This window comes from Akebia trifoliata, unplaced genomic scaffold (assembly GCF_017979445.1).
Source record: "Akebia trifoliata isolate Shusen 1 unplaced genomic scaffold, ASM1797944v1 Contig00294, whole genome shotgun sequence".
NCBI lineage: Eukaryota > Viridiplantae > Streptophyta > Magnoliopsida > Ranunculales > Lardizabalaceae > Akebia > Akebia trifoliata.
The window spans coordinates 24,022-49,264 of record NW_028236942.1 but is presented as its reverse complement, the minus strand read 5'-3'; the positions used below and the strand labels follow the sequence as shown (position 1 = coordinate 49,264).

The window sequence follows — 25,243 nt, the reverse complement described above, 5'->3', positions numbered from 1 at the left end:
CGGATTTTCGCATTGCGTTTTTATAGTGCTATGTAGCATAATTATGCTTGCTCTGGCAGCACACATCCTTCCTGTTATTCTTTCTATTTCATTCAATAGATAATATCTTAAACACTACTATACTGGTTTTGTTCATTTTGGACATGCATTACCTTCATAGCAGATGCTTCTCAATTTGTTCATCATGCTTCATTTTCTGGAAATGAATATGTAAATGAGATTTTAAAACATGCAAATTGTAGACACCCCATTTTTGCACTCACCTGATTAATAAACTCGTCAATCCGATTGCAATGATTCCCAATGATGGATGTGTATTCTATTGCTTTATTTTGTTACCAGATATGTTTCAGAAATCCGGATGAGGTATCTCGAACTGACAAAATCTTAGAAACCACGCTACGTTAGGAAAATACGACTCCAGAAATATAGAAATCATCATCTTGCAAACCAAAAAGAAGTTTCACGATAAAAATCACTAAAAATTGACCAAATTACCAAAATACCCTTAACCTCAAAACAACCCTAGAGCCTACGTTACGCTTAGGAAAACCCATTCAAACACATGAATTAACAAATCGAAACCAAATAAATCATTTCGCCAATTTTCACAGAATTTGACAAAATTACGAAAATACCCCTCATAAAGTTCATGACCATTTCACATAAAAAATTTCATAAATAACACAAAATAATATTTCCATTGAATTTCTTACAAAAAATTGATTCTAAAACATCCTAGAACATTAAAAACCGACTTGAAACGTGAAAAGTCATCTTCGGGGGTAAAACGGTAATTTCACAATTTTCATAATTAAAAAATTTGAAATTAATAAATAAAACATTAAATAATTAAAGTAAAACATTAATGAGATTAATTTAAAATTTTGAACCTAAAAAATCGATCAATTGGACTTTCGGGTAAAATTGTTGAGGGTTCGTGGGATATTTCTTTAAGGACCCCTCCATTTGGGGGTCCAAAGAATTAAAGATATAATGGAAGGAGGTTCTCCAAAAATTTAAAGTCAATCAAGCAAGACTGTAGTCAAAGTATTAAAGTCAATCAAGTGAGACTAAAGTAAAAATTAAAGTCAATTAAGCAAGATTGAAGTCAAAATATTAAAAGTCAATCAATTAAGACTAAAGTCAAAACATTAAAAGTCAATCAAATAAGACCAAAAGTCATAATAGAATTCTAATTAAATAATAACTCTATCTAATAGAGTTCTAACTTAAAAACAATTCTACCTAAAACAATTCTAATTAAAACACAATTCTACCTAAAATAATTTTAACTAAAACACAACTCTAATTAAAAGATCTCTAATTAAACACTAACTCTATCCAAATCAACCTTAAAAAAATTCTATAAATAGAGGTGCTCACACCCTATTTTCGTATCAAATCATAAACCCTAAGAGAAATAGGTCTAGAAGCTTCCCTAGCCCCCCATAAACCCTAGTTTTGGAGCCCCAACTCCTTACCTAACATCCCCCCTTCAATTTTAGTCTAGAAAACCCCTAAAATCCCTCCAAAAACACCCCCAAATCCGTAATAAACTTGAAGAGTTCAGATCCAAAAATAAGAAGATACCTTGATTTAGGAGATCCGAAGTCAAATCCGGAGACAGCACGAAGCAAAGGAGTACAGTACAAGGAGCTCTTTTTGTCAGATCTGAGGGAGAAAAATCCTTGCTATCGGAAAGGTATGAAATTTTTATTTTTGCTTTTATCTAGGTTTTTAGCAATGTGATATATTTGGGAAGTTAGTAGAGACCGGCTTTGGCCGAGCGGGGTTGGTGCCTAACACCTTCCAACCCCGTAACATGATCCCCGAATTCAGATTTTTTATGGTAGATTAGTTCTTTTTATCCATGTTAGAGTCCAACCCCGTAACATGATCCCCGAATTCAGATTTTTTATGGTAGATTAGTTCTTTTTATCCATGTTAGAGTCATTTTGGTTCCTAGACCACAATAACTAGGTGGCGACTCCCAAACCTCAAGAGTCAAAAGCGGATCCGCGCACCCCGCGGATCGAGGGCGCTTTCACAAATATGCAGGAAATTAGGAGCTACAATTTAATGGGTTGAAATCTTCATAGAGCTGGATCAATGGACATTGGCAGAATAGCAAAACACTTCAATTTGTGAAATCTGCCTGTCATGCAAAGGTTGCAGTAGTAGATAAGAGGATTGCTAAAGACACTTTTCTACAAGACAGGTAAATCACTTGTGCACTTAACAAGCATTCTGGGATTTAAAAAAAAATGAAACGTCTGAGTTTTCTAGAGTGTATGAATGGCTTGTAAAGGAAAGATACATACACTTGGTGCTGTGCACATCAGGAGGTACTACAGCTAAGTCATTTGTGTCAAACTCTATATTCCATTTCAAAGCTGCTACACCTCTTTAAAATACAAGTTTATATAAGATATTAAATGGTTGGAAACATTCAAGGAAATATACCATAATATTGCAAGAAATTTCAATGGACAAAATTATTGGGCATTTTTCCATGACACCATCAAGAACCACAGCATATCACTCTCATGATTTTAGCATTCATGATAATTTTTTTGAGAAATCTTTCATATCATGAATGCTTTTGTTTTCTCATTTATGACTCATGTGAGAATGTTGAACCTTATATTGACTCAACTTAACAACTTGACAATTTTTTCTCTTGAATGCTAGTCCTTGTATGAGGTGTTAGTGAATCTAAATTGTTTTAGTAGTAAATAAAGCATAACTTGTTGTATATGCTTTTCCACAATTAGTACATAAAATATAATTATCTGAATAAATAATTCATTTTTCTGTTGCACTTTACATTTGTAGATGGAACCTGGACAAAGTTCATCTGGTAAGAGGACAAAGTCGAAAAGAAAAAGAGGCCGCACTTGATGCCTCTCATTACAGAATCTAAAGTCAGGAGAAAGGTTTGAAATAATGCAAGATAGCCATGGACAACCTGTGGGGCAGCATGTGGCTAAGCTCCAAAGATACTTGGGTATATTGGCCCGCGATGGCCATATGTTTTGCCCTTGACATCCTTGATTGGCATGCAATGCCAGAATCAATGAAGGAAAATGCATGGCAGACAACATTGGTATAAATTAATTATAATATAATATTAGATAATTTATGAGTTTAACATTGAATAATTTTGACTCTATAGTTTTCAATTGATTTTTGATACAGGCCAAATTTGATATCCCGCCCACGCTTAACAAGTTGTGTTACAATCTATCGGCAAGAAGTGGAGGGATCATAAATGTAAGTTGAAAATCAAATTTTATGATAAATACAAAGATGATGCAATCCGATGTGCCAATCGTCCATCCTATATTTTGGAGGCTCAATGGTATTCTCTCGTAGCCTCTTGGAATTCGGAGGAGGGGTAGGTACATTTTATATTTGAAATTTATACATATTGAGTTTTAAAAAGTTACAAACAAATTATAAGGTACTCTATATCTCATATATTTAACTTCTCACAAATTATTTAATGTACAGTCTCGAAGTTATAGAAATAAGGCAAATCGTGCTCAACAGACAATGATCCATACGATTGGGACGAAGAGTATAGCTTGTATTAGATATGATGAGGTATATATATATTTTTATTATGTTGTCTATCAATTCTGTGCCCAATTATTTATATTATAAACTAATCTTGTTGTCATTGTCTTAATGTGATGCACATAGAAATTAAAGAGTTCAACGAATACTGAGCCAAGTCGAGCAATCTTATTTCTCATGACACACAAGCCCAATGATTTGGCTATGACGGAAAAGATTGTAAGTTTAATTTTAGATAATTTTCATCAAGCATTAATCAATTATGTTAATATCTGAATTTGAAGATACTAAGAATTTTTAAAATATTTTGCAGGATAAGATAAAAGAACTTTTGAGTTTATTACCAGAAGACTCTTAAGATATTACAGGTCGAAATGATGTATTATCTCAAGTCTTGGGTCCTGATAGACATGGTCGTGTTCGTGATGTCGGCCTGGGATTGTCTTTTAGCAAATTATTTGCATCATATTCTGAAAATTCCTCTAGCGATTCTGATGAGGTACATAGGTTGAAGAAGAAATTAGAGTCTTTGGAGCAACAACAGATTGTGAGAGATGCTAAGGTCGAGAGACTCAAGGAGTTGATCATTACTCTAATGAGAAAGGTAAATTCTCACCGATAATAGAATATGTTGTGTTTTAAAATATTTTATTAATAAATAAATATTTATTTATATGACTAATTTGATTAATGTATATGAATTGTAGGTTGATGAGCAGCACAATCTACCCGACAATGATCAATGTCTACAACAACAACCATAATAGATAACTTTTATTTTTTGAGTGATAAACATGGATTTATAAGCATCAAACATGGATTTATAAGCATTGACTCTTAATTCAATCGACTTATTATTTTGTTGTACTTGTCTTTTAACTAATTTGATTTACTAAGTAATTGTGTTTAATTGACAGGTTGTATAAAACTAGGTATTTAATTACAAATATTTTTAAAATAAAAGAAATTAAAAAAAAAAAAAAATAAATCTTATTAGCGGTGGCCATTACCGCCACTATAAGCATTCAAAATTGTATTTATAGTTATGGTAAAAAACTAATTAGCGGCGGTTTTTAACCATCACCATAGATCTCACTTATATCTATAGTGACAGTAATACACTATTAGCGGCGGTTTGTAACCGTCACTAAAGGACTCAGTTATATCTATAGCGACGGTAATATAATATATTAGCGGCGGTTTTTGACCGCCACTATAGGGCTCCATATACACGCGGCTATCACTATTAATAATAGTGGCGTTTTTTTGGTATTTACGGCGGTTTTTGACCCCCACTAAAAGCCTAAAATTTTGTAGTGAAAACAAGCAAGGGGATTAGTGGTTAATAGGGGTGAAGATGGGTTTAATGGGATTTGAACCTAGGTTCATGGGATCAACTCTCAAGCTCTATTTCATATATAATTTCTTTCACAACAAGTAGAGACAGTTGTAGAGAATGGGATCATGGTAGAAAAAAAATATAATGATCTCTAATTATTGCATGCATATTAGGGCCGGCACCGGCATTACTTTAATGTGTCCTGTCGACATCCTAAGAATACGGTTTGTGGTGTTGTAATATGGTAAATAACTCGCATTGCAATAAAAATTACAAATTACGGGCCCATGTTTTACGATTCTGGGAATTCGACAATAGAGAGATCGTATGACACACAAATCGCGATCGTGACCCAACTAACATAAGCCTTACATACTTGGCTACACCTGATAACCACTATACTCAACCAAAGTATCAAAACCATCAAATTATTATTGCATGCATTATTACCAAAGTTAGTTTGATATTTATTAAAATGTTCAAATATTTTTGTTTTAATTTCATTTATGTTACATTGTCCAACTTAATAATCATTTTAATTAATAATTTCTATTGTAATTTTTAGCCTTTTATTTTAATATGTAGAATCTAAAGTAGTTTCTATTCAAAAATGTAATGGAATTTCTATCCAATTATTATTTTTTCCATTTGGGGAACAACTTTCCACACATCTTACCATTTAATTAAGTGCCATTTTTACTTTATTAATTTTTTTTACTTAAATAATTTTTTAAAATTCTTGATATCTAGATTTTGAGCTACCAATGTAAACTAAATATAAAACTAAGTAGATAAATAAATAACTATCAATGTAAAGTATTGCATTCCTAATTGGTTCTAAACAAGTTTGTACAATTAAATTAATTATGTGACAACAATATATGTGGATTATTTTTTCATTTATAGAAAATTGTATTATTTGACTAACAAAATTATATAATGTGTCATTTGAAAAACCATTATCTAAACTAATTGAAATTATTTTATCTTGTGTTCCCCAACTATGTATTTCATCATCTATTTTAGTTGCCAAATCAAAACCTAAATGTGGCGGGCTCCCTAATAAAGAAAAAGAAATAATGTGGTAGTTTACATAAATACCAAAACCTTGGTTTGGGTTCCATAAATCTTAAGTTAAACTAATTTTTCTAGGAATTTGTTTAAATATATTAAGTGGCGTGTAATATTAATTTATTGATTTAGTGTGCTACAAGTAAACGTTGATTTGGCAATGTAAGCTCTCTTAAATGTACTAAATATTCTAAAATTAGTAATTATGTTTAAAAAAAAAATTATATATAACATATACCTCAGAGTTCAAGTCAATTGGGTTAAAAAAAGGTTTCAGTAATGAAGTCTAGTCATCTCAACTGCAAGTTTACAATATTGGTTTAATAAGTGTGCATGAATTCACCTACGTTGTTATAACAGAAATCAATCAATTGGGTGGCAAGCTAGTTTGCAGCACAAACATTAGATGAAAACTACTTTAATTAGACACAGAGTTGCACAGTATTATTTATTACATGTGAGGATAAAAAGTGGAGAGCAGACATATACACAACTTGGAATGAAGAAAGTGATATTGATCTGAAGATTACTAAATAAGTTTGCTTGATTTCACCGAGGAAAGACTATGATGAAGGTTTGGATGGAAGTTAGCAAGATAACATAACCTGCAGCAATTAAAGCAATTGTGGTTCATGGGCTACGAAAATAAGTGTGCATGAATTCACCTATGTAGATCCTCCTCTTTTTTTGTAGATGGGATTCAATTTCATGTACAACGTCCGAATAGGCAGAAGGACCAGGAATCAATCCTGTTGCCAATTGGTTAACGAGATTAGCCACTTCCTCATCATTGCTAAGGTAATTGCAAATTATGCCCTCAGAGTGCAACACTTTCACGTCATCAGCATGATCAATTAGTGTATCTAGGAAACAAATGAAGGAGATGAATTCACGATCTTCAAAGGTATCATAACTCAATTCATAGGCAATTACATTGAGAAACCTGTCTTTGGTGTAATGGTTAATTTCTATTTGAGGAAGTAATAGCTCTCCACTTAGCAAATGAGTTTGGAATTCAACATCACATAAACAAATTGAATTCTTTCTCTTGAATGTAATCCCCTTAGCTAGAAGCTCCTTGACTGGAGGGTATGATTACTTTGGCCCAACCTGGCAATGAAAATTAGGTTTGTCGCCAACTAGTTTGGCACGAAAAAGGTCTAGGATGTGTAAAGGATCACGATTTTGACTAGCAGATGGTGATGAACTCATCCTGTAGGTTTTGCCAATTTCTGAGTCAATATAGCTGTGAACCATAATGTCAAAGCCACGGCGACGATAACAGTTCATCAACTCCTTCAAAATTAGGTACGGGAGTTGGTTCTCAAGCAAGAACAAATCTCTACATATCAAAGGTATGTCATTTCCTAATGTCATAAGCATGTTCCATCCTCTACCAAGATGAATGAAATTCAAAATAAAGCAACCAACCAAAAGCATCATTACTGTGAATGCTTCATTATCGAAATTAGCCATGACGGAATCATCGTAGTACATCTTAGCCTGACTAGTTAAAGATTCAAGCTTACTGTAGATATCATACACGCTAGACTTACAATCAGTGACAAATTGCTGAGCAGATATGATCTTGAGCTCTTCTATCCTCACTAACTTAGATTTGCCATGGTGATAAGGTCCAATTGATACCACTGCAGGATCAAAGCCTTTACTGTAAGCTTTGTACTCCCGCGGCCATAGTGGTACTCCAGGAATATGAATGTTGTTACATTTCATTTTTTCGTTTGTGGTGTCTGTTTCTATGCTGAACAACTTGTCCTTCAGACCTCGTAGGCGATGGATAGATTCTTCTGTGATCATGGAACTAGAATACAAATGGCATGTGAGGAGACAATTAAAACTAAAAATTGTTTTCTATCACTCTTTTGCTTTTTTTTTTTCAAACAAAATAAAAATAACGAAAAGAAGCGAAATTTTGGACACTTAACCACCAATATCACAAAATTCTTCAAATTCTATAAAAAATTAGGAAATTAGGAGAATAAGTAATCGCCTCCTTCATAACTCCAACAACCAAGATTTCTTATAGTATTATCTTTAATATTCCAACAGTCCCATGAATTGGCAATTCGTCGAATTAATTGATGAATGTTTTAATTAATTGTCCAAATTCACAAAAAACATGCAGCTTGTTGTTAATTTAAACTGCAACTTAGAACCATCATTTGTTAATAGAAAATCTCAATTCTTCTACCGACAGTCTAGGCTACGTATCACCTCTAAAATTTGAAAAAGGGGTGGAAAATAATTTAGAATTTTTAGTGGGGCACAAAATGGGCATGTGAGAACACAAATAAAACTAAAAATTGATTTCTTTCAGTTATTTTTTCTATTTCTCAAGAAAATTTAATAGTAGGGGAAAAGGGCAATTCGTTCTAATTGTGGTCATATTCTGTGTCAGCCTACCAGGAATGGAGATTTATTGTTCACAGTATAAAACTGTGTATCAGAAGTAACGATTACACCATCAAAAAGAAATATTGTCTTAGTTCATGGGCGATGATGAATAAATAAATAAAAATAAAATTCAGCATTTAAATGGTAGAATAAATTTGCTATGATTTTATAACCCATTAAAAAAAGATGAAATTTCCCATGTGACAAAAGAGCAACTTTCCATTGTTTTAACAACTTAGCATAAGAAAGAATATCAATGACAATCCACAAAGGTTGGTGAGATGGCCAAGACTGTGCCTCAGGAAGCCGAGGTATTTGAGTTCAATTTGGGACAATCTCCAGAGAATAGTTGTTCTCATTGGTCCATGTATGTGGAAGGCATCTCAACGTGGATAAAATATGGGTATTTTGTAAATTCAGATACCCTTCAATGCACATGGACTAATATTTGTGGTCTCCAAAATGCGGGATTCCAAAAACACACTTGAGGTATTGAGTTCGAATCCGCTTGATTTAGGAGCCACCATCAATGATTTATCCCAGAAATTATATGGTGCATGTGGGTGGAGTGAACAAATTGCACATACCTCTAGGATTAGTCGGGTGCTCTAAGAAGCCGAGGTATTAAATCTGCAGTTGCAACAGCGTAGGCTACACTTCACAAAGAAACTTTTTGCTCATGGAAAAGTTGATTCGAGATTTGATAGAATCCTGATCAACCAATCACACGATGCCAAAGTGTGTAATTTCGTAAATTGGGAACATGCTCAATACATGTGGCTTCGTGTGATTGGTTGACATGGGATTCTATTAAATCTCTGAATTACTAGAATATGAGCCAAATTTTTTTTATTTCACCCATAAATTTTTATTTGTTTTCAAAGAAAAAAAATGACCAACAAGAGGATAAAAAAAAGTTTCCAAGGACCACTTTCCCAAGGGAAGTGGGACACACTAGACTTTAAAAAATAAAACAATATTTTGTCATAAATAATTTATAATTTATGGTGCCTCAAACGACATTTGAGGCTCTCCATTAAACAAACCTTAATAAATATCTTACAAGTAAGAAATACAAGTAACACAAAAACAAAACAAAACAAAAAAGAGGGAAAAGAAAAAAGAGAAAAAAATGTACATAATTAAGATAAATAGCTTACCTATGAACAGGTGTAGGTTCTTTGTTGTATGGGTGTGAATTCCCCTCATTTAAATACTCCATTTCCACTTGAGTTTTTCTGGTTCACAAATAGGAACAAAGACATGTGCTAAAAAAGCCAAAATAGCAAACACAAAAGATAATAAATAGAACAAAAATAAATAAGCAAGAACACAAGATTTGTGTGGTTCTACAAGATTGCCTATGTCCAAGACTGCAAAGAGAATCCTTTTGACTATGAAAAAACCGATTACAATCTCTCTCCTTCCTCTGAGAAATCAAGCCACTCATTATAACCAATTTGGGTTTCACAATAAGTGTGTATATTAGAAAAAATAGCATAAGTAGCCTTAAGAAAAATATTATGTATTTGCTCTTTCCGTAAATCTTAAATTTTTGGTCATGGGGACTCCGTCCTAGAGCCCATGAGCAAGGGTGCTGTAGGCACCAAAAATTTGAAGAAGCCTTTACAAATTTTATAAATAAAAATTCCTAAATTTATTAATGGGCCTCCTATCCAAATTGAGTCCATTAATTGGAAACGTGCCTCCTACAAGCTTGGGTTTTGGACTTTCACAGATAAAGTCCATGACTTAAACAACATCAAGTGATCCACATATTAAGTATTGGGCCCTATACCCAAATAAATAAGTTTGGCCCAATAATGATCCATAGAATCCTTAAAATGGGATTTGGACAAATTTAGCCTCTTAAACAAATCAATTAAACCTCTTTAAGCTGGGGTATAATTGGAAAGCTAAATTATTTTAAGTCTATAAATACAAGAGCCTCTCTTATTGAGAGGGGACCTGCATCACTTTCTCTCAGAAGAAAAAAGCTCTCCCTCTAGAGAAGAAGAAGCTCTCAAACCCTCCTCCAAAGACAAAACAAGGTTCTTCAGAGATCCGGAGTCCGACTAAAGAGAAGATCAAGCATAAAGCTCTTCTCCGGAAGCCAAGAAAACCTTCTCAGTTGATAAAGCGCGAAACCCGAAGAGAAGAAAATCTACAGAAGTCTCTACAGAAGATTAAACACAAAGCAAAGTCACCGTCCAAGCAACCTTCTCAGTTTATAAAGCGCGAAGCTCGGAGAGAAGACAAGCTACATACGTCATCATCACTATTTTGTATTTGACTGTTAATCAGAGGAAACACTGAGATCTGTATCCACTTTTCATCAAAAATCAATAAAATCATTTGCGATTATATTTCACGAATTTCGAGGTAGATCCGTTGAAATTTATTGTCGACAAATTTCTGGCACGCCCGATGGGATGATCTCAACCTCTCATCTTTCAGTCAACTGTAAGAACATCACCTAAAGCATCGGTGGCAACTCGCAACATCAACGCTATTGCATCTGCCATTACTGATAAAGGTAAGAAAATCCTTTCTTCCAATCTTGAATCTGATCAGGTTATTAGTCGCGATCATCATGTGACACGAACAATGACAAAGACTGGTGGAATCATGCTAATGGAGCCTCTCCAGCATCACTCCAAGAAACGTGTCACAAAAACGGCACTTACCACGAAAGAATCATGGGCGGACGTGGTAGAAGACGACTCATCAGATTCTGGATCTGATTCGAAGTCAAGCGAGGGATCGTCTATATCTTTATCGATTACTTCTCCGTCACAAACTCACACATCCATCAGAGCAGTGATGACAGCTGGAGCGCTAACGATGGAGGAATAAGTTGCTCAGATGGCAGACACCATCAATAAGTTAACAAAAGCAATGAAAAACAAAGACATTCAGATCGCAACCCTTGTTAGTCGTTTAGAGCATAAAGACAAGGAGAATGAATCAAGCGTCGGACCTTCGCATCCTCCAGGATTCACTCCTGAAGCGTACACGACTCCGCGTGAAGAAGAACGAGAAGACTATGCTGGCTCACGTAAAGCTACGCGAGACCCACCACAGGGGTCTGTTGCCTCACTTTCCGTTCAACAGCTACAAGCAATGATTACTGACACCATTCGTGCTTAGTATGAGGGCATGCCACAGTCCTCATTGGTCTACTCCAAACCTTACACTCAACGCATCGAACAAATGCGTCTTCCGACAGGATATCAACCACCAAAATTCCAACAGTTCGAAGGAAAAGGTAATCCAAAACAACATATTACCCATTTCATCGAAACTTACAACAACGCCGGTACATTCGGAGACTTCATGGTGAATCAATTTGTTCGCTCCCTCCGCGGCAATGAGTTTGATTGGTACACTGACTTGAAACCCAACTCAATAGACAGTTGGGATCAACTTGAAAGAGTGTTCCTCGACCGCTTCTACAGCACTAGAAGAACAGTGAGTATGGTGAAGCTCGCCGCTGTCAAACAAAGGAATGATGAGCCAGTTATCGAGTACATCGAGCGATGGAGAAATCTTTCTCTCAACTGTATGGATCGACTTTCTCAATCTTCTGCTATCGAAATGTGTGTTCAAGGGATGCACTGGCAACTCCTTTACATCTTAAAAGGAATCAAGTCACACACTTTCGAAGAGCTAGCTACTCGAGCCCACGACATGGAACAAAGTATAGCTGTGCATCAAACTCCACGACTAAGCGAGTCTCGAAGACAGGAAAAGAAGGATGTCAAGTCCTTCAAAACTAAAGAAGTCTTGTCTACTACCACCAACAAACTTGTCAAAATCACAGGTAAAAGAAGAGAAGATCAGCCACGAGCTGATTCAACACAAGAAAAAGGAAAAGTTTGGAAAACTCTCAAAGAGCTTGAGGCAAAAGAATACCATTTTCCTGATGTTGATGTCTTGGGCATGTTCGAAGAGCTGTTGAAATTAAAGCTCATTGAACTGCTAGTGCCCAAACGACCCGAGAAAGCAGGTCGCGATAATGATCCGAAATATTGTTGCTATCATAGGGTGATTAGTCACCCGATTGAAAAATGCTTCGTCTTCAAAGAGAAGATTATGGATTTAGCACGTCAAGGGAAAATTGAACTTGACTGTGTCGAAAGTGTTGCTATTTCCAACATGACCTCTATCACTTTTGGATCTTTTGATCCAATTCTCTTGACAAGTCAATATGCTACGCAGATTCCATCTCCTTAGATCACCAAAATTTTACCTAAACCATCAAAACTCATATTCGTACATTTTGATGTTGAAAAGGCCCATCCCACGCTAGGGACAAGGCCACATCAAAGAAAAATCATCACCTTTCCCACTTCACTTTAACAAGGACCACAATCTTATTCTACTTCAAAATCAAAGTCAGGCATCTCATAGTTTGCTTCAGTTGATGATGAAGGGTGGACAGTTGTCACTCGTCGAAAAAGACGCCCTACATATGTTCCAACTCCTTCCATTTCGAAGCCAAAGAGAAAGAGAAGAAAGTTAAAACCAAGTATAGGGTCAAAGAAACGAAAGAGAGCAACAAAGAAGAAGGCTTTCCAAGTTCCGCTCGCAGACCCTGAAGAAATCTTTCAACAACCTCCCCGTGTGCTGGTTACTCTTTTAGAATTCTTACAAAGGAAGTTCTTAAAGGAAGTCTGCACGGTTTCATGTCATCAAGTGGAAGTAGAAATGGTATAAGATGATGTCAGTGATAGGTCCGAAGAACATCCTACTACTTCCAGTAATGGAGATCAACGACTTGAGAAAGATAATAGCACCTCGAAAATAAAAGATTCGCAAGTCGACTTGGATTTATCTAGTGAATTCTAAAAGATTCAGCTTACTTCAAAGCAAAGCTCAACTGATTCAAAACAGCAAGTTCAACCTGACCTAGATCCACGACAAGACAGTATGTGTATGGCCACAATTACTTTCACTGATGAGGATCTCCAATTGGGATCTCGACCTCACAATAGGCCGTTTTACGTCACAGGTTTTGTGAGAGAGAATAAAGTTCAAAGAATTCTCCTAGATTGTGGTTCTGCGGTGAATATCATGCCAATTCGTACCATGAAACAAGTTGGGATCTCGTTGGATCAACTTGCTCGCAGTAAGTTGATGATCCAAGGCTTCAACCTAGGTGGTCAAAGAGCTATCGGCATGATAAGAGTCAAGCTTTCTATCGCAGATTTGTAGTCAACAGCGTTCTTCCACGTGATTGATTGTAAAACTTCATATTACTTGCTTCTCGATCGACCGTGACTGCATGAAACTGGGGTAGTAGCATCCACGTTACATCAATGTTTCAAGTATTACCAAGATGGTGTGCAGAAATGTGTAATAGCCGAAGATCAACCGTTTGACAAGGCAGAAACGTATTTTGCAGATGCAAAATTTTATTTTGGAGGAGACGTCATTCAAGAAGTACTTCCAGTTTCGGTTCCTCATTCTAGTAAGCAAAAACCCGACAAAGGAAAGCATACTACGAATGATGCCGAGGAGATTTCTCCTGATCTTCCGCTTCAGAAAGAACGAAATAAGAAGAAAGGACCAGAAACTCGACAGATCAAGGTGGGTCAATCAATGGTGGACACGTCATCCACAGTTGTATTGCCAACCCCAATGCTTCGTTACGAGCCACAATCGTGATGAAAGTCGGGACAATCACCTTTCAAAGAGATTTCTTCAAAGACCAAGCCTTCTGTCTCTAAAATCGAATTGGAGATGTTGAAAGAAGAATTAACCTTTCCGGTTACACCTCTCCAAAAATCTTACATAGTAAGGACACCTATGGAAAACGTTGTCCCAACTATGTCAATCGCGAAGAACCATCAAGACAACCTCGCAAAAGTAAAGTCTAAAAGTTGGTTCGGTCATAAAACTTCCAAGTTATTCAAGATTGCCGGTTATGGAAAAAGTGAACCTGTACGATTGGTGAACTACCCCAGACTGATCAAATTCATGGTTTAACTGCAACACAAGTCAAACTCGTTCGAGCTGAAGAAAGAGTTTCATTCACACGAGCAGGGCTAGGTTATACGCTAGAGGCTCCAATCAAAATTTCGAAGATGAAGACGGCTTCTTCACAACATACTACAGTAGAGGTCATCGATGAGTCTGTAGAAGAAATACCAGTTCCACGAACATCGATCTTTGATCGAATTGTTGGCCACATCTCAACCACGTCGGTATTTGATCGATTGGGTGCTTTAGATGATCATCATGATGTACAAATTCATAAACCTCGGGCGTCTGCTATATCTAGACTTGGTCAGAATGTTGGGGTAAAAATATGAAAAGAATCGCGACATCGACCTAAGCCAATGAATAAACATGTGGAGCATAAAGATAGTAGTGGCTTGCATAGCGCTATTCCATCTCGCATGAAATGACAATCAACTTTAGAAGTCTCGATATCAGATGCATTGATTGTGAAGCGACGCACCATCATCCTCACAAACCAAACGAGCAACAGCAGAGCTTCAACTGTTGAAACAGACAATTCTGAAGATGTCGATTTGGTAAATCATATTACCATTGAGGAATTCCATGAAGAAGATTCTACGTCGTCAGATGAAGAACTCAAAAATGCTCCACCGATCTTTGAAGAAGGCGGACAAGCCACTGTAGACGACTTGAAAGAAATAAATCTTGGGACAATTGAAGAGCCGCGACCCACGTTCGTCAGCACTCTTCTAAACCAGCATGAATAATCCGAGTACCTCAAGTTGCTACAAGAATACAAAGACGTATTTGCTTGGACTTATAAAGAAATGCCAGGACTTGACCCGAAGATCGCTATTCATCAGCTCGCAGTTAAACACGGAGTTCGTCCAATAAAACAGGCACAACATCGTTTTCGACCCGAGTTGATACCACATATTGAGACAGAGGTCAACAGGTTGATAGAAGCTAGCTTCATTCGAGAAGTAAAATATCCAACTTGGATTTCCAACATAGTTCTGGTAAGAAAGAAGAATGGACAGATTCGAGTATGTGTCGATTTTCGTGACCTGAATAATGTATGTCTAAAAGATGATTTTTCGCTCCCAATCATAGAACTTATGGTGGATGCGACCACAAGACATGAAACTTTGTCTTTTATGGATGGATCTTCTGGTTACAATCAAATTCGAATGTCGTCAAAAGATGAGGAGTTTACAGCTTTTCGTACCCCAAAAGGTATATATTGTTACAAAGTTATGCCTTTTGGACTTAAAAATACTGGTGCCACTTACCAGCGAGCTATGCAAAAGATCTTTGATGACATACTACATAACAAAGTCGAATGTTACGTTGACGACCTAGTAGTAAAGTCCAAGAAAATGGAAGATCACTTACAACATCTACGTGATACCTTCGATAGATTGCGACGGTATTAGCTCAAGATGAATCCATTAAAATGTGCTTTTGGAGTTATCTCGGGCAAATTTTTGGGATTCGTGGTTCGGCATCGCGGTATTGAAATCGACCGAAACAAGATTGAAGCCATTCAAAAAATGCCGACACCAAAGAACATTCATGAACTTAAAATTTTACAAGGTCGACTCACTTACATTCGTAGATTCATCTCAAACTTAGCTGGGCGTTGTCATCCCTTCAGTCGATTGATGAAGAAAGATACGTCATTTGAATGGGATGAAGCTTGTGAAAACGCTCTGAAAAATATCAAAGAGTATCTTCTCAAGCCTCCTGTTCTTTCTGCACCAATTCCCTAGAAGCCACTGATTCTTTATATTAGTGCGGAAGAAATGTCACTAGGAGCATTGTTGGCTCAAGAAAATGCCGAAGGAAAAGAAGGTACACTTTACTACTTGAGTCGAACTCTTGTTGGAGCAGAAGTAAACTATTCACCCATCCAGAAGACATGTTTAGTACTCATCTTTGCCACAAAGAAACTTCTACATTACATGTTATCGCACATAGTTCGACTCACTGCATGAGCTGATCCACTCAAGTACATCATTACAAGGCCAGTCTTGTCGGGAAGATTAGCTAAATGGGCCCTTCTCTTATCAGAATTTGAGATTATTTACATCCCTCAAAAAGCTGTAAAAGGGCAAGCGTTAGCCGACTTTCTTACTGATCATCCTATTCCAGCTGAATGGGAATTGTCTCACGACTTGCCTGACGAAGAAGTATTCTCTATTGATGTGCTTCCAGCTTGGAGAATATTTTTTGATGGCGCAGCTAAAAGAGATGGAGCGAGGGCAGGTGTAATTTTTATCACCCCACAAAATGAGGTATTGCGATTTTCATTTGCCTTGGCAAAATTATGTTCAAACAATGTTGTAGAATACCAATATCTGATAATTGGTTTAGAATTCGGGCTAGAGATGAAGTTACAACAACTCTATGTGTATGGGGACTCACAGCTTGTCATCAACCAACTCTCAACAGAGTATGACGTTCGAAAACATGAGTTGGTACCTTATCACCAGTATGCTACACAACTTTTAAGTCAGTTTGAAGACGTCATCATCAAACACATACCAAGAGCCGAAAACAAACAGGCTGACGCTTTACCTAGTCTTGCTGCAAGTTTGGCTATGCTAGAAGGAGAGACAATGAGTATCCCTATCTGCCATAGGTGGGTACTACCTCCTTTGATAGAGGAAAATTGCGAATCGCACGAAGCAAACGCAGTCGAAATAGTCAAAGTCAAAGTCAAAGATTGGAGACAGCCACTTATCGACTATCTACAGCATGGGAAGCTACCAGACGACCTAAAGCATAAAATCGAAATACGTCGTAGGGCACCTCGATTTTTATATTTCAACGATAAGTTATATCGTCGCTCTTTCAACGATATCTTAATGAGATGTCTCGGAGATGATGAAATCCGAGATGCTTTAGAAGAAGCACACTCTGGAGTGTGCAGTTCACATCAGTCAGGGCCGAAACTCTATCACAGTCTGAAGAGGATGGGATTTTACTGGCCTACTATGGTGAAAGATTCTCTAAACCATGCAAAGAGGTGCAAAGCTTGTCAATTTCATAGAGATTACATTCATCAACCACCGGAGCCATTGCATCCTACAATCGCATTTTGGCTCTTTGACGGGTGGGGACTTAATGTCATGGGACCACTCCCAAAATCTTCAAGGCAACATCTCTATATCCTCGCCACAACTGATTACTTTTCTAAGTGGACTGAAGTAGTTCCCCTTCGAGAGGTTAAGAAAGAAACGGTAGTCGACTTCATCAAAAGCAATATCGTCTTCCGTTACGGCATTCCACGATATATCATGACAGATAATGGGAAATCTTTTAACAATATGCTGATGGATCAATTCTGCATGAAGTTCAACATTAAGCAGAGATGTTCTACAATGTACAATGTTGCAGTAAATGGACTCACCGAAGCCTTCAACAAAACTCTCTACAAGCTTCTTGAGAAGGTTGTCTCAAAATCTAAAAAAGATTGGCATGAACGAATTGGAGAGGTACTATGGGCATACAGAACCACGTATCGTACCCCCACACAAGCCGCACCTTACTCATTGGTTTATGGAGTTGAAGCTGTTCTCCCTTTGGAATGTCAGATACCTTCATTAAGGATTGCAATACAAGAAGGTCTAACTTGCGATGAGAATGCCAAGTTACGTCTGGGTGAACTTGAAGCATTAGACGAAAAGAGATTGAAAGCATAACAACGACTGGACTGTTACCAAGCCCGTCTATCACGTGCATTCAATAAGAAAGTTCGACCACGTTCTTTTCAAGTTGGCGATCTAGTTCTCGGTGTACAACGACCAATCATCCTCTCACACCGTTCTGGAAAGAAGTTTGATCCAAAATGGGATGGGCCTCATGTAGTGAAAGAAGTATATACTAATGGTGCATATCTTCTTGTAACACCAGAAGGATTACGTCTTGGACTAATTAACGACAAATTCCTCAAAAGATACTATGCTTAAAAAAATGATACTCCCCAGCACGAGCCTAAACTGTTTGACAATGCTCCCAAGCACGAGCCTAAACTGTTTGACAATGCTCCCAAGCACGAGCCTAAACTGTTTGACAATGTTCTCCAGCACGAGCCTAAACTATTTGACAATGCTCCTCGGCACGAGTCTAAACTGTTTAGTAATACTCATTATCGTACGAGTTTAAACTACATGATACTCCTAACCTACATGAGTTAAAACTGTGAACGGTCCACAAAAAAAAATTTGAGCTTGCTAGATTGAAAATCCGAGAGGGCGATCTAGACAAAACTTAGAGCATTATCCATCTGAATTACGTTATGGTTTGATCCTATTTTGAGTACGTAAGCAGCTTGTGAAGTTACTTCAGGTTCAACCACATCAACAACAAAAAATATGTCATGTCGTACTAAGTACTAATATCACATCGACTAAAAATATATAAGAGTATGAATAAAAAAGTCATCATGCTCAATAATGCTCGGACGTTAGAGATTGGCCAACTGGTTGGACAAATAGTTCATCACATGTATATTCAAATCTTGTGTCTCGTGATTTTGCAAGTCAGTTGACGTTTGTTAGCTAGTCGACGTTGTTCACTCCTAAGTACTATTGATGAACAGTTGCTTTAGCGATTGGCCAACTAGCTGTATAAATTCCTCGTAGCATGGTTCTTCTACGGGTACATATTTCACATCACGCGGTGCTTTAGTCAGTTGGCATTGTCGTCTCCGTGAAATATTGATAAACAAATACTTTGGAAATTAGCCAACTAGTGTATGCACATTTGCCACTGTGCAGTTCATTGCTTAAAGAAGTGATCTACCACGTTCTTTGATATAAAAAAATTGCAGCAATTGTAGCCGAGCAAAGGCTGTTCTACATGAATGAATCATTGCTAATGGTCCAATGATCAATTGAAGGTCATAACCAATACGGCATTCCAAATCTTCGTTCTCAACAGCATGTCAGCGATCATTGGCCACAATGGAATACCTCCACCTAAAGCATTAGGTCCAAGTATCCCAACCTACTGCCTGCAACATGTCCATGGCACCTCTAACCACCACGTCAAATTCCTGCCATAAACAAAGGAAGACAATAGAGAAAATAAAGGATGAGAGAGGGCCTTATTTTGCTGTATAGAGATGTCCTTGTTCATGAATAATGAAAGAAGAGACAAAAAGAAGAAAAAAGTACAATAATGCTAATGGAATGAGGGAGATACATATTTGTAGATGTCAAGTGCGACCTCTCGAGCTTTCAATGAGTCTTTGTCACAAAGAATGCCGAAGATATTAAGCCATGAAACATGGATTTTAAACTAAATCCATTGTGTGCATTTAGAACTCTTCTTGAAAAGTTTTGGAGGAGAATACGCTAACTTTATTCCGTTTCGTGACAGAGAAGTGTGAAATCTTTTGCTTCGTTGAATATGAGAACACATGTACAGCAAACCCAACTTTGAGGTTTAAGTAATTAAGCTCAAAGAAATTTTTAACGGGCGTGGTGTCTTTTGATTACTCAAGTCTCATACCCATTTACTAGTTCTGCCTCATATTGTTTTACAAGCTTTCCTTCGAAGTCTGGTTTACAATGTGAAAGCGCCCTCGATTCGCGGGGTGCGCGGATCCGCTTTTGACCCTTGAGGTTTGGGAGTCGCCACCTAGTTATTACGGTCTAGGAACCGATCAATGACTCTAAACGGATAAAAACTAATCTAAAACAAAAAAACTGAATTCGGGGATCAAGTTACGGGGTTGGAAGGTGTTAGGCACCAACCCCGCCCGGCCAAAACGGTCTCTACTAAATTCCCAAGTAAATTACATTGCTAAAACCTAGATAGAAAATAAATAAAATAAAAGGTTTACCTTTCTGATGGCAAGGTTGGTTCCCTCAGATCTGACAAAAAGAACTCCTTGTACCGTGCTCCCTTACTTCGTTCTGCTTCCGGATTTGACTTCGGATCTCCGAGGCAAGGTATCTCCTTGTTTTTGAATCTGAACTCTTCAATTTCGTTGCGGATTTGGGGGTGTTTTTAGAAGGCTTTTGGGTGTTTTCTAGACTAAAATGAAGGAGGGATGTTAGCTAAGGAGTTGGGGCTCCAAAACTAGGGTTTATGGGGGGCTAGGGGAGCTTCTAGACCTACTTCTCTTAGGGTTTATAATTTGATACGAAAATAGGGTGTGAGCACCTCTATTTATAGATGTTTTTAGGGGTTGATTTGGATAGAGTTAGTGTTTAATTAGAGATCTTTTTAATTAGAGTTGTGTTTTAGTTTGACTTGTTTTAGGTAGAATTATGTTTTAATTAGAATTATTTTAGGTAGAATTATTTTTAAGTTAGAACTCTATTAGATAGAGTTATTAATCAATTATAATTCTATTATGACTTTTGGTCTTATTTGATTGACTTTTAATGTTTTGACTTTAGTCTTAATTGATTGACTTTTAATATTTTGACTTCAGTCTTGCTTAATTGACTTTAATTTTCACTTCAGTCTCACTTGATTGACTTAAATACCTTGACTTCAGTCTTGCTTGATTTACTTTTAATTTTTGGAGAACCCCCCTCTATTCTTTCTTTAATTCTTTGGACCCCCAAATGGAGGGGTCCTTAAAGAAATATCCCACGAACCCTCAACAATTTTGCCTGAGAGTCCGATTGATCGATTTTTTAGGTTCAAATTTTTAAATTAATTTCATTAATGTTTAAATTTAATTATTTAATATTTTATTTATTAATTTCGGAATTTTTTATCATGAAAATTGTGAAATTACCGTTTTGCCCCCGGAGAGGACTTTTCACGTTTTAAGTCAGTTTTTGATGTTCTAGGATGTTTTAGAATCAGTTTTTCGTAAGGAATTCAATGGAAATGTTGGTTTGTATCCTTTATGAAAATTTTTATGTGAAATGATTGTGAACTTTATGAGGGGCATTTTCGTAATTTTGTCAGATTCTGTTAAAATTGGTGAAATGATCTATTTGGTTCCGATTTGTTATTTTATGTGTTCAAATGGGTTTTCCTAATCGTAACGTAGGCTCTAGGATTGTTTTGAGGTTAGGGGTATTTTGGTAATTTGATCAATTTTTAGTGATTTTTATCGTGAAGCTTCTTTTTGGTCTGCAAGATGATGATTTCTAGGTTTCTGGGGTCGTATTTTCCTAGCGTAGCGTGGTTTCTAAGGTTTTGTCAATTCGAGATACCTCATCCGGATTTCTGAAACATATCTGGTAACAAAATAAAGCAACGGAATACACATCCATCATTGGGAATCCTTGGGATCGGGTTGACGAGTTGATTAATCAGGCGGATGCAAAAATGGGGTGTCTACAGATGCCCCTCTTTGGCAGAGGGTTGAAGCAAACTAGATAGCAAATCTATTTTGGTAGATAGTGCGATATCTGAATGCCAAAGCTAGTGACGGTTCATTTTGCAGCCTGATTTAGCAATTCGTCAAGGTGTTCGGATCCTTGAGGTAAAGCTCTCCCCGAATTAAAAGGTTGTCAGGTCCTTGAGCGCAAACTCTCACTGACGGTGTCAGATCCTTAAATTTTAGAGAATTCTCCCTGACTAAAAATTGCAAATGTGCAAGTGTGTGCACTGTGTGAAACTGAGTAAAACTTGAGCATAAATTTAGCATAATCTGAGTATAAACTGAGCATAATTTGAATATAAACTGAGCATAATTTGATATAATCTGGACATAGTTCCTGAGCATAGTTCCGAGAAAACCCTCGGCAGTATCTGAGCATAGTTCCGAGAAAACCCTCGGCGGTAACTGAGCAAAGTTCCGAGAAAACCTCGGCGGCATCTGAGCATAATTCCGAGAGAAAACCTCGGCGGTATCTGAGCATAGTTCCGAGAAAACCCTCGGCGGTATCTGAGCATAATTCCGAGAAAACCCTCGGCGGTATCTGAGCATAATTCCGAGAAAACCCTCGGCGTATTTGAGCATAGTTCCGAGAAAACCCTCGACGGTATCTGAGCATAATTCCGAGAAAACCCTCGACGGTATCTGAGCATAGTTCCGAGAAAACCCTCGGCGGTATCTGAGCAAAATCCAAGATAACCCTTGGCGGCAACTGAGTAAAATCCAAGATAACCCTTGGCGGAGACTGAGCAAAATCCAAGATAACCCTTGGCGGCAACTGAGCAAAATCCAAGATAACCCTTAGCGGAGACTGAGCAAAATCCAGATAACCCTTGGCGGCAACTGAGCAAAATCCAACAAACCCTTGGCGGCAATTGAGCAAAATCCAAGATAACCCTTGGCGGAGACTGAGCAAAATCCAAGATAACCCTTGGCGGAGACTGAGCAAAATCCAAGATAACCCTTGGCGGCGACTGAGCAAAATCCAAGATAACCTTGGCGGAGACTGAGCAAAATCCAAGATAACCCTTGGCAGAGACTGAGCAAAATCCAAGATAACCCTTGGCGGCAACTGAGCAAAATCCAAGATAACCCTTGGCGGAGACTGAGCAAAATTCAAGATAACCCTTGGCGGCAACTGAGCAAAATCCAAGATAACCCTTGGCGGAAACTGAGCAAAATCCAAGATAACCCTTGGCGGCAACTGAGCAAAATCCAAGATAACCTTGGCGGAGACTGAGCAAAATCCAAGATAACCCTTGGCGGAAACTGAGCAAAATCCAAGATAACTCTTGGCGGCATCTAAGCAAAATCCAAGATAACCCTTGGCGGCAACTGAGCAAAATCCAAGATAACCCTTGACGAAAATTGAGCAAAATCCAAGATAACCCTTGGCGGAAACTGAGCAAAACTGGCAGAGGAATGAATGAATTTTGGAGAAATCTGATTAGAACGAACCGGAGAACGAATAAATATGAAAGATAATGAATCTAGAAGAGAAATGATTGATTCCAAGAATGATTGAATCTGGAAAAGAATCTGGAGAACGAAAGAATGTTATATCTCCTATGTGAGATCCAAAATGCTTTTGTTTGAACCTCAAGGATTTATCAAAAAGTTTTATGAATTTAAAACCTGAGTTTTTATTTCTTTTGAACCTCAAGAGTTTTTTGAAAAATTATTATCAAGAGGGTTACCTTATTTGGGGTTCCTATTATTTTTTTAGGATTAACATTGCTCGAAGACAAAATGCCCCTAGTTTGACAATGACCATGGCCTTGAAAATAATTGAACACATCATAAAAAAATGCCCCTAGTATAAGGGGGAAAAGTTACATTAAAAAAGAAAGAAAATGCCCTTTATATGAAGGTTTGAAATAATTGATTACCACAAGCACAATAAAGACTCAACTTTTAATTTTGATTAATTTTATTGAAGGTTTTTGAGTCAGGCTCAAGAGTACAAAATTATTTCCTTTCAAGACTCATCATAGAATTCACCCTTATCTCCCTTGGTTCACTTGGGAAAGTAAGAATTTTCAGATCGATCGTAGACAAGATACTTGTGGCTTCTGAGTCTATGCCGGGTTTAAGCTAAGTATTGAACTTGATTATTCGGACTTCTGATGTTTCAGCTTGGACTGCTCTCAGCTTAGGATTTTCTTCTATTTTTTCTTTATTGTTCTAATTTTTGCCTAGATCGCCTTTTCAGGTTTTCAATCTAGCGAGCTTGCTCTAACTTTTGCCTAGATCGCCTCTTCAGGTTTTCAATCTAGCGAGCTCTTTTTTTTCTTTGCTCTGATTGTTGCCAAAGTTATCCTTTTAGATTTTCAACCTTGCGAGCTTGCCTTAATTTTTGCCTAAGTCGCCCTTTTCGGGTTTTCAACTTAGCAGGCTTCATCATTTTTTTATCTTTTTTTCTCCTCTGCACTTCTGGAGTTGCTGTCTGATCATGCTTTGTTATCTTCCTTGACTTCTCGTACGGTACTTAGGAGGACTTTCATGGGTAAGCTTAGGACTGGGTATAAAAAGAAAAGGATTTTGAGGCTCAAAAACCCAAATGCCCCTTGTGTGACATTTCCTTTTAATTATTTCTTTTTTTCTTTAAATTTTCTTTCCCCTTTGAATTTCTTTTTCTTTTGAATTTTCTTTGATTTTTTGTGTGGGGAAATAGATTTTTTTTTATTTTGATGTGGTCGGGCCTGAAGTGACTTCTCAGGTTGCCTGCGTACCCCAGAATTTTAGGATCAGACCAAGACGTAGTTCGAAGCTTCCCTCCCCTAGGTTAGGTGATCGGGCTGAGAAAGAAAAAAGGCATCATTCATTTTTTTTTTTTTTTTTGAAAAGGCTACAAAGGGTTGAGAAAGGATATGTTGAACAGGGTAACTGGGTAATATGAGGATTGATTCGGCCAAAGATGGCCTCCTTAAATGTAGTACCGCTTGATCTGGTCAAGGTTGGTTGGTTCTGGTAGTTCACCTCCATCATGATCTTGAAGTCTGACGACTTTTCCAGACAGTATTTCCTTAATGAATGAATTTCTCCAATTTAGACTTTCTCCTATAGTCGATGAGGAGTGTTCAATTTTCTTTGAAGTCTGATAGTTAAATCTTTGACTTGTAATGATGAGCTTTGACCTTTTTGTCAAATGCACAGGTGACTCTTCTTAGATAAGCTTGCATGTGGTACAGGGCTTTAACTCGTTTTCTTCGATCAAGTTTAATTCTTCATACTGCTGACGAACCAATCTGTTTCTAACAAATGATTTTCCAATAAGACCCTGAGAGACGAAATTTTCATTTCAACTCAACTGGCAAGACTGCTTCCATGCCATACACTAAAGAGTAAGGAGTAGCTCCAATAGAGGATCGAATTAGGGTTCGATATGTCCACAGCGTGAATGATAATTTTTCTGACCAATTTTGATGTTATTGACTCATTTTCCTGATGATAGTCTTGATACTCTTACTACTACTAACGCTTCAACCGTTCCATTGATCTGAGGACGGTAG

The 25,243-nt window shown here is 37.2% G+C and overlaps 1 protein-coding gene and 1 long non-coding RNA gene across 2 annotated transcripts; one reads left to right on the top strand and one right to left on the bottom strand.

Annotated features, from left to right (window-relative positions):
- The first annotated feature begins 2,066 nt into the window (after nt 1-2,066).
- LOC147381699 (uncharacterized) lies at nt 2,067-4,425 on the top strand. Its single transcript, XR_015174423.1, has 6 exons — nt 2,067-2,221; nt 2,839-2,939; nt 3,517-3,609; nt 3,709-3,801; nt 3,896-4,186; nt 4,290-4,425. It is a non-coding gene; the product is annotated as an uncharacterized LOC147381699 (long non-coding RNA).
- A 2,197-nt stretch (nt 4,426-6,622) lies between these two features.
- Nucleotides 6,623-7,810, bottom strand: LOC147381698 (UPF0481 protein At3g47200-like). The gene is made up of 2 exons (XM_086430070.1): nt 7,092-7,810; nt 6,623-6,986 (listed from the first exon to the last, which is right to left on the bottom strand). Exons 1-2 carry the CDS (start codon nt 7,808-7,810, stop codon nt 6,623-6,625), a joined length of 1,083 nt encoding a protein of 360 aa, XP_086286196.1.
- Nucleotides 7,811-25,243: the final 17,433 nt, after the last annotated feature.

What these genes read in the sequence shown, in the direction of transcription:
- LOC147381698 (XM_086430070.1), bottom strand. Translation starts at nt 7,810, where the DNA reads ATGATCACAGAAGAATCTATCCATCGCCTACGAGGTCTGAAGGACAAG. An exon ending in CATTGCCAGGTTGGGCCAAA is followed by an intron (nt 6,987 to 7,091) that starts GTAATCATACCC and finishes TCATTTGCTAAG; the next exon opens with TGGAGAGCTATTACTTCCTC.